Source organism: Zingiber officinale, chromosome 11A (genome assembly GCF_018446385.1).
Source record: "Zingiber officinale cultivar Zhangliang chromosome 11A, Zo_v1.1, whole genome shotgun sequence".
Classification (NCBI taxonomy): domain Eukaryota; kingdom Viridiplantae; phylum Streptophyta; class Magnoliopsida; order Zingiberales; family Zingiberaceae; genus Zingiber; species Zingiber officinale.
The window spans coordinates 45,235,759-45,246,382 of NC_056006.1; the positions used below are offsets into that span (position 1 = coordinate 45,235,759).

General features: G+C 41.2%; 1 protein-coding gene and 1 long non-coding RNA gene across 2 annotated transcripts; both read right to left on the bottom strand.

Annotated features, from left to right (window-relative positions):
• Positions 1-3,452: 3,452 nt before the first annotated feature.
• LOC122031923 lies at positions 3,453-3,613 on the bottom strand. Its single transcript, XR_006125895.1, has 2 exons — positions 3,562-3,613; positions 3,453-3,482 (listed from the first exon to the last, which is right to left on the bottom strand). It is a non-coding gene; the product is annotated as an uncharacterized LOC122031923 (long non-coding RNA).
• Positions 3,614-3,697: 84 nt separating this feature from the next.
• Positions 3,698-5,087, bottom strand: LOC122031375. Its single transcript, XM_042590492.1, has 2 exons — positions 4,667-5,087; positions 3,698-4,575 (listed from the first exon to the last, which is right to left on the bottom strand). The coding sequence occupies exons 1-2, from the start codon at positions 5,085-5,087 to the stop codon at positions 3,698-3,700; spliced, it is 1,299 nt and encodes a 432-aa protein (XP_042446426.1).
• Between the last annotated feature and the right edge of the window lie 5,537 nt (positions 5,088-10,624).

Below are 10,624 nucleotides of genomic sequence, written 5' to 3' on the forward strand. Positions count from 1 at the left end.
CTTCCTTTATTTTATATTCCTATTGTAAAATAATTTAGACTCGAATGTAACTGTAGTTTCATCTTTGTAATGTACAAAATGGAGCTGTGGAAGGTCCACTTGAGGAGGAGTTACGAGGAGGGTGCGAGCAACACGTGGCGGCCAAAGGGAGGAGCTTGGAGAAGCTGTTGACCTTAGGTTGACCTTCCGATCTTCTCATGGGCTTGAGAAGATCATAGTAGGGCCATGACTAATCACAATTTAATTAATTGCTTGTGTGTGTGTATGTGATGCATGCTAGAGTAGAGTAATTAATTAGTGACACCGCGATTAGATTAGATCTAAATCGCGTATATGATGTACCACGATTAGATTAGATCTAAATCACGTATATGATACAAATCAATGAATAGATTAGATCTTAATCGCATCAACTCAAAATGCCTACCATGCCATGATACCCATCACTACCTCGATCACATGTTGTTGTTGAATATGCCAAAGCAGAGCAACGCATATTATCTTGGTAGGGTGCGGAGGGACAATCTTGGTCTCTCCTATCAACGCATGGGTGAGTACAAACTCAATTAGATTGAGTAAAACTAGTTAAACTCAATTGGATCGGGTTTAACTATAGGCATTTTCCAATGGTTGGTAGATAGGTCAAAATCACATTTATATTAACTCTTGGGCGATTTAGCCAAAGCTAACTCAAGTTTTAATATATATGCGGATCTTGATCCTATAAACAAGAGTTGCATAGAGATGTAATTGGTAATTAGTTACCTACCGATCATACTAAAGTCTTGGGCGATTTAGCCAAAGCTAACTCAAGGCATAGTATGATGTGGATCTTGTCCCGCACAAATTATAGCTAGAATCTAGTAAGTGTTGTTTGACCATGTCCATGACTCGATTCTACAAAAGTTCTATAATTCAGTGGGAGCATCGTTTAATTAAAGGGATAATTAAATGATAATTGGAATATGATATTTATTTTCTGTATTTTTTTGTTGTAGATTGCCATGTCGTCAAACACGAACTCCTTCTCCCTACGTTTTGTTCTCGATAAGGACAAGTTCAATGGAGCTAACTTCCTGGACTGGTACAGGAATCTGAGGATAGTTCACACACAGGAATGAAAACTGCACGTCCTGGAGCAGCCCATTCCTGAGGCACCTCCTGCCACTGCCACGCGAGCTGACCGAGATGCTTACAAGAAGCATCAAGATGACACATTAGATGTGTCCTGTCTCATTAACGCAACCATGAACTCTGAGCATCAGAAGCAACACGACTTGATGGGTGCTTATGATATGGTTGAACATCTTCATCAACTATATCAAGGACAAGCAAGGCACGAGAGATTCGAGATCCCTAAGGTACTATTTCAGTGCAAGATGCAAGACGGGACTCCCGTAGGTCCATATGTACTCAAGATGATTGGGTACATAGAAAACCTACAAAGGTTGGGATTTCCCCTTGGCCAAGAGTTGGCCACTGACTTGATCTTGCAGTCCTTGCTAGAGAGCTACAGTCAATTTGTCATGAATTACAACATGAACGAAATTGACATGCCACTGCCCGAGCTGCTTAGCATGTTGAGAACTGCTGAGCTCAACCTTAAGAAGGTTAAGCCTAACTCAATTCTGATGTTGCAAAGGCACAAAGGCAAGGGCAAGCCTAAAGGCAAGGGAAAGTCCCAAGCTAAGGGCAAAGGCAAGGCATTGAAACCCAAAGGAGGGGTTGCCAAGGATGCTACTTGCTTCCACTGCGGTCAGACCGGGCAATGCAAGAGGAACTACAAAGTGTACCTGGAAGATCTTAAGAAGAAGAGAAGTGAAACTTCCACTTCAGGTATATATGTTAAAGAAGTCAATCTCTCTATTTCTTCATCATGGGTATTAGATACCGGATGTGCTTCTTACATTTGTACTAATGTGCAGACGCTGAGAAATAGTAGAGTATTGTTAAAGGGCAAGGTGGACCTACGCGTAGGCAATGGAGCACGGGTTGTTGCTGTTGCTGTAGAGACTTATTCTCTATCTCTGCCCTCTGGACTTGTACTAGAATTAGATGATTGTTATTATGTGCCTACTCTTACTAAGAACATTATATCAGTTTCTTGTTTGGACAAGAAAGGTCTTTCATTTATAATAAAGAACAAATGTTGTTCAGTTTATTTAAATGATATGTTCTATTGTAGTGCACCTCTGATTAACGGACTCTATATTCTAGACTTAAAGAACCCCATCTATAGCATAAATACCAAAAGGTTCAAATGAAATGAAATGAACCAAACCTATCTCTGGCACTGTCGCTTAGGTCATATAAATGAAAAACGCTTATCCCAGCTCCATAAAGATGGTTTGCTGGACTCATTTGATTTTGAATCATATAAGACATGTGAGTCATGACTACTGGGCAAGATGACCAAGACTCCCTTTAGTGGACACAGCGAGAGAGTGACTGACTTGTTAGGACTTATACATAGTGATGTATGTGGACCTTTCAGTGTCGCTGCTAGAGGTGGTTATAGGTACTTCATTACATTTACTGATGACTTCAGTATATATGGTTATGTGTATCAGATGACACATAAGTCTGAATCCTTTAAAAAGTTCAAAGAATTCAAGAATGAAGTGCAAAACCAGCTTGACAAGAGTATTAAGATACTTCGATCAGATCGAGGTGGTGAATACCTTAGCCCATAGTTGTCAATCGCGCGTAGCGCCCTGTAGCGCAAAGGCCGCACGTGGCTATAGCGCATAGCGAATAGCGCATAGCGAATAGCACAGCGAGGGTTATTTGAAAGTATAGCGCCACAAGTATATAAATATATAATATATAGTATGTAGTATATAGTAACATCAATTCAATAGTTCATACTTAAATAACAAATATATAGGTTCAACTATTCAAGGCATATAAAACCTCAATTCTAAAAATAAAAAAAACATAATCTAAAATTCATCTTCATCTTCAACTTCTTCATCAAGATCGAGACCATCTTCTTCATTTGGAATTGCATAACGCTCGGCATCATTCTCCTCTTCACTTTCTTCATCAAAATCGAATTCATCCTCTTCACCTACAAGATCATGTGTAGTAGATGTTCCTATCGGCCTTTTCCCTCTAGACTTAGATGTGGACGCCTTCAAACTTCCTGTAGGTGTAGATGTGGTCATCTTTGCGACTTGCGTAGATGTAGGGGTCACTTTCGAGGCCCCTTTAGATTTTCTCAATGTATAAGGAGCTTCATTTACTCCAACAGCATCTGCAACATCTAGCCAAGTCAAATCATCACCATCATGAACAAAGTCAAGCTCTTCATCCTCCAGTCTCCCTACCAACCATTCATTTCCATCATCTACTTCACTCAATATGATAGGATCGATGGTATCACGACTATCGTATCTACGCCTCAGAGCTCTGTTGTACTTAATGAACACCAAATCATTCATGTGTTTTTGCTCCAATCTATTCCTTTTCTTGGAATGAAGCTGTGCACGAGACATGAGAACGAATTCTTAAAATTTCACAGTAATAAAAAATAAAAAGTATAATATTATAAAGGCTTACATGTTCAAACACACTCCAATTGCGCTCACAACCAGAAGAGCTACAAGTGAGACTGAGTATCTTCTGGGAAAGTCTTTGCAACTTTGGTGTCGAAGCTCCATACGAGTTCCACCATGCAGCTAGTTAATAACAATAGTTATATACTTATATTAGTATTTCTCATTGAACTTATTTCAAAAAAAAGGAGTAAATATATTTTCATACCTGGTGATACAACCTTTCTTATTTGGATTGCAATTTGCTTTCCAAAAAGACCTTCGGCTTGTTTGTATTTTAACAACTCTGTATGTATTGTTCCCTCTGACTCAGGATCATCAGTCAACCTACTGATTGAATTGTATAAACCCATAACTACTTCTTCATCTTGTTCTATCTCAGAATTTGAGTAAAAGAACTCGGGGTTCAAGAAATAACCCGCTGCATGCAAATCTTGATGGAGCTGCAACTGCCACCTATGGTCAATTATCTCAAAAACATTTTTGTACCTATCCTCATTATTACCAAAGGCTTTTGCTATTTTCTCCTTAGCCCTATCCATTGCCTCATATATATAACCCATGGCAGGCTTGTTCTCCCCATCCACTAACCGAAGTACCTCCAATAATGGGCCACCAACTTTCATAGCATAAATGATGGAATTCCAAAATGAAGGAATCAATATAATTTTCTGCGCTTGCTTACCAGTCTGTTCCTTCGCGAAATTGCTTTTACTCCAATTTTCTGAAGTAAACATCTTTCTCAAATTTTGCTTATGCTGCTGAAAGCTTCTCATAGTCAAGAAAGCAGTGGCAAAACGAGTTTTAGCTGGCCTTATAAGGTCTCTTTGTCCGGTGAACTCTCTCATCATGTTCAACAACATAGTTCGGTTGTAAATATATCCGTTAACAATGATTGCCCGCTCAAGCGCCCTCTTCAAATCCGGCATTTTGAATATGTCCTCAAACATCAAATCCAAGCAATGTGCCGCACACGGGGTCCAATACAAGTTTGGATATTTATCCATCAACTTCTTTCCTGTAAAGAACAAGAGCATAATAAATTAGTTAATCAAACTAATTTATGAAATTGAAAAGATGATGTAAGTTAGTATATTAGATTTTCGCACCAGCAAAAACATTATTCGATGCACTGTCGGTGACCACTTGAACAATATTATGCACCCCAACTTTTTGCACAAACTTGTCAAGCAACTCAAACATCTTCTCACCAGTATGAGAGTAGCTAGATGCATCAACTGATTCAATAAACATGTTGCCTTTTGGGGTATTCACTAAGAAATTGATAAGTGATCTCCCCTTTCTATCTCTCCACCCATCAGCCATTAAAGTACAATCATTCTTCGCCATCTCTTCTTTATTCTGTTTCAAAATCAGCATTGTATGGTTGATCTCTTCTTTCAAAAGAGGTTCTCTCACCTCATGATAACTAGGTGGTTTCATCCCAGGACCATATTGTCTAATTGCTTCAATCATTGGCTTGAAACTATCATATTTGACCGCATTGAATGCGATTCCAGCATCATACATCCACCTTGAAAATTTTTGAGCTACATCAGACATGAGTTTTTTTTGAACTTCATTAAATTGGGGTCCTTTGCCACCTTGATTCTTGGCTTCCAGCTTAAAGAAAGCATTTATAGGTCCCAATTGCCGAGGTTTTTTGGGCTGTAATATTGACGAGTTGGCCGAGGAAGAAATAGATGTCGACCTCTTTATACTAGAGGGATCCCTGTGTGAGTCAATATCATCTCCTTGCTTTTCTGTTATGTCAAAAACATCATCAAAGTGAGGTATGGAATCCATGACAGTTTTTTGGGCTAACTTTTCTTCAAAGTGATCTTTCATTTCTTGCTTAACTATTGCTGGGACTTTTGGACAAAGTTTTGTATTTTTAAATCCTCCAACAAGATGTTGTTTGAGCCTTGTTATCCCACCCTTTGTAACTTTTTGGCAAAAGTTGCATATTATTCCATCAACAATCTTGTCTGAGTTGACCATCCTCCCATAATTCCATCCAATATCTTTTTTTTTATATCTTCTTGTAAGTTTTTCATCTTTTAAACTCTGAAAAATAAAGAAAAAACAAAACTTTAATCAATGTTTCTAGAATCCAGAAACATTTATTTCAAGATGTGCACACTCATTCATCAAACAGGTGTAGATAGAGAGGAATTGGATGTGTTTATTACCTTGTAATATTCAGAAATGAAGCACCCAACCAGTAGGAGGAGAAGGTTGCGTAGACTGGAAGAAGCAGGAGAGCAAGGCGAGGCGAGGCAGAGACCAGAGGAGAAGCAGTCATCCCTTGCGCAGGTTTCTTAGGAGAGCAGCGAGATTGGGAGAAGTAGTCGTCCCATGCGCAGACCAGAGGAGATGCGCAGGTTTCTTAGGAGAGCAGTGAGATCAGGAGAAGCAGCAGTCCCTTGCGCAGACCAGAGGAGAAGCGCAGGTTTCTTAGGAGAGCAGCGAGATCAGGAGAAGCAGCCGTCCCTTGCGCAGACCAGAGAAGAAGCACAGGAGAGCAGCGAGATCAGGAGAAGCAGCCATCCCTTGCGCAGACCAGAGGTGTAACGACCAGCCTTCTACTAACTAAGCTGTAAGGTCGATCGTCACATTATGCTGTGCTAAACTGTTCCCTGACCACCATTAAATCTAGGTGCGAAAGCTGTACTAACTGAAATTTTTCAAAACCACTAACATTTCTTGGTTCTATACATGCTAAGGGGTGTAAACTAACTATTCATAACATGTTTTACCTTCCCCATGGTCAAGGAATTGAACTTAAACATTTTCCCGCTGATATCAGACCTCCCAATCGATCCATTAATCGATTGGAATGTCGGATCGATCCAGTGATCGATCCAGCACGCTACTGTGCTCGGGGCAATATTCTGGATCGATCGGCTGATCGATCCAGACTGGTCAATCGATCCAGTGATCGATCCCCGAGCCTTCTGTTCGCGACGGAATTGGCTGGATCGATCGGCTAATCGATCCCGACGCCTACTGTTCGCGAGACGTGTTGCCCAATCGATCAATCGATCGATTGGAAACCCTCAAATCGATCAGCTGATCGATTCAAGTTTATGATTTCGTGCCAAAGATCTGATTTCAGCACTGTCTCGTGCCAAATCACACATAATGACTCTAAAAATGACTAAGAACATCCTAACAATAATAACTAACATTCTAAGATCATAAAAATAGTGTTCTAAGCATAATAGAGTGCATGGTTAACTAATTCATAGCAATTAACATATTAAAGTGCAAAATGCTAAAACACTGAAAAGTTCTAAGGTTTAAACCAAGCTTGCTAAAGTTCCCTAAGATCTCTATTCCAAGTTCCTGCCCACACACATCTTCGTAGCATTGCCCTCTAACCTCCGCTAGTCCATCTTTCCTTTACCTTTATCTACAGTATAAGGAAAAGAAATTATCTATAAGCTTTCGCTTAGTAAGAAACCATCTAACTCACTAAAACATGCATGCGATGCATTTATGCTTTTAAAAACATGCTATCAAACATATGTTAAACTTGTTAAAACATGGCATACTGAAATCACTGAACATGAACACCAAAGCATGGCATACAAAGCTAACCATAACCTATCATGTGTATCAATAAAGAAGAACTGAGCTGAACATGAACTAAGCTAGACTGTAACTGAATTCAAACTCAACTAACATAATTGATCTTCATGAGTTTTGAAAAGCTAGTAATGTAATAGATTAAAATACATAATCATACTGCTAATGGGCCCGGCAACTGTACATGCTATGCGTGCATCCTTAACTAGACCCGGGGTTGCAAATCCCGAATTTAGTAAGGTTTACTAGGTTATCTAAACCTAGGGACCGACTATGGGTGCCCAGCCCAAGGACATCTAGTCTTGTACAGTGCCCCTACTGAAAGTAAAATACTGGATCATAGCTAATTAATTTATCTTTCTTTTACTAGGTTATCTGAACCTAGAGGCGACTGTGGGGGCCCACCCATTGGACCGTAGTCCCATATATGCTGTAGCAAGACTAACTAAGCTGTTTTAAATGCTTCTATTGCATTTACTGAGCTATTAAAAATGCCTACTGTAGCATTTTACTGAGCTAAGCCTCTTGTCGAACACTTAGTGTGCTCCAACTCTCCCCTCTATTAGGGAGACCACCTCTAGGCACCCCACAACGTCTAGAATCTCCAACTGAAAGGAGAAAACGTGTCTCGCCCATCCAGAGGTGCTCAACTAGATCCCTAAATCTGCGAGGAGGGTTAAATACACCCTATGCGTCGAAAAATCTACATATAGCTAGTGTAAAAGCATTCTATCGTATGAAAGCTACTTATACTACAGATTTGGGGTTTCTTACATCCTGCGCTAGTTTTCTTACGAATCTAGTCGCTGGTTTTCCGGTGGAGACGATCCTTTCGACGATCTTCTCGCGTCTATGCGTTCCTCTCGCGGAGGGGAGCGTCCTCGTGTCAAAGTCATCGCTGGAAAATGCCCTTGGGCGGAACCCTAGCCTTCCTTGTGGTTGGCGCCAAGAGAGGAAGAAAAGAGAGGTGGGTGGCGGTGAGGTTTTGAGGAGAGGAACAATCACGATCCAAATAACCCTTCACTTAATTATTTCTTATTTATATTAAGTGATCTAATTCGCCCCAACTCTAACTTAAATAAAATTGATTCCCTTTCCTTTCAGCACGGCGCTGTTGGGTTCACTTGGTTACTAGAGTCCGCTATAAGTCGTAGGACCCATAGGTCTCGGGTTCAATTCCCGCGTAGGCTATTTTACAGTTCTATTTGTTTTTGCTACTTCCGTTGCTCTAAAAATTCTATAAAAATATCCTAAAATTCTATAAAAATCGTAGAATATTTCTAAAATAATTTTGAGAATTTTTTTTTTTTGGGCATTACAATCCTCCATACCTTATAAAAAGTTCGTCCTCGAACTTAGAATAACTCTGGGTACTTCTGTCTCATACTAGCTTCTGTCTCCCAAGTTGCCTCTTCTGCTGGGAGACCTTTTTTGCTGTCTCCCAACTCTGGGTACTTCCTTATTCCGCAGTTTCTTAACTGCTCGATCTACTATCTGAGTAGGCCGACTATCATAGCTGAGGTCTTTGCGGACTTGTACCTGCTGGGGCTCAATCGCCTGGGTGGCATCTGGGATATGCTTCTTCAGCATAGAGACATGAAATACATTGTGGATAGCTGACATTTCCTGGGGTAACTCTAGCTCATATGCTACCTTGCCCACTCTTCTGCTGATAAGGTATGGTCCCACGTATCTGGGACTCAGCTTGCCCTTCTTCCCAAACCGCATTACTCCCTTCATGGGAGCTATTCTGAGGAACACTGAATCCCCAACTGAAAACTCTAAAGGTCTACGCCGCGTATCAGCATAGCTTTTCTGGCGGCTCTGAGCTGTCTCTATCCTCTGGCGGATCTGCTGTATATCTGTCTGAAGTTCTAGTTCTTTCTGTTCACCACTCTCATACCAGCAGATTGGAGATCTACACCTCCGCCCATAAAGAGCCTCATAAGGTGCCATACCGATAGTGGCCTGATAGCTATTGTTGTATGCAAACTCTGCTAGACTCAGATATTTGCACCAACTTCCCTTAAAGTCTAGGGCACATGCTCGGAGCATATCTTTAAGTACCTGATTTACTCGCTCCGTCTATCCATCTGTCTGAGGATGGAAGGTTGTGCTGAACTTTAACTTCGTGCCCAACGCTGACTGTACACACTCCCAGAAGTGTGATGTGAATCTGCTATCTCTGTCTGATGTAATGGTTCGTGGGACTCCATGTAGTCTAATGATCTCCTTGAGATACAACTGTGCTAGCAGTTCCATGGAGTAGGACATCCTGATAGCTAAGAAGTGGGCTGATTTAGTCAACCTGTCGACTATTACCCAGATGGCATCAAAACCATTCGTGGTTCTGGGTAGTCCGACTATGAAATCCATAGAAATGTCTTCCCACTTCCATTCTGGAATCTGAATAGGCTACAAAACTCCTCCTGGTCTCTGATGTTCTGCTTTAACCCTCTGACAGGTTAGGCAGGTGCTGACATATCGAGCGATGTCTCTCTTCATCCCAGGCCACCAAAAACGTTTCTTCAAGTCCTAGTACATTTTGGTGGAGCCAGGATGCATCGCGTAAGGAGTCTTGTGAGCCTCGTCTAGGATTTTCTTCTGTAGTTCCTCCTGATCTAGAACACATAGCCTATCGCAGAAATATAGTACCCCGCTATCTGATATTCTGAACTCTCCACTTTCTGATTCTGCTAAACCTTGCTTGATTATCTGAATTTCAAGATCCTGCTCCTGAGCTGTCTGGATGTCACCAAGCAAGGTAGACTCTAATGTCATAGTTGAGAGCTGTCCGACTATGAGTTCGAGACCAAAATCTGTGATCTCTTTCTGTAGGGGTGGCGACATGGCTGCTAGAGATAATAGGGCAGCACTGGACTTTCTGCTAAGTGTGTCTGCTACCCTATTTGCTTTTCCTGGGTGGTAGAGGATGTCTATGTCGTAGTCTTTGACCAGCTCTAGCCATCTCCGCTGTCGCATATTCAGATCCTTCTGAGTGAAGAAGTATTTCAGACTCTGATGATCTGTATACACTCTGCACTGAGCTCCATACAAGTAATGTCTCCAAATTTTGAGGCCGAACACGACTGCTGCAAGCTCAAGGTCATGAGTAGGATAGTTCTTCTCATAATCCTTGAGTTGTCTGGAGGCGTAGGCGATTACCTTGCCATTTTACATCAGCACTGCTCCAAGTCCCAACTTAGAGGCATCACTATATATATCAAAGTTATCTGCGTTCTCTGGTAGAGTCAGAATAGGTGCACTGGTCAACCTCCTCTTCAGCTCGCTAAAACTGTTCTCACAGTCCTCTGTCCACTAAAACTTTCTGTTCTTCCTGGTGAGAGATGTCAGTGGGGAGGCTATCCTGGAGAAGTCCTCTACGAATTTCCTATAGTAACCTGCTAATCCCAGAAAGCTTTTGATCTCGCTAGCGTTCTTGGGTCTCTTCCAATTGCTCATAGCTTCTATCTTAC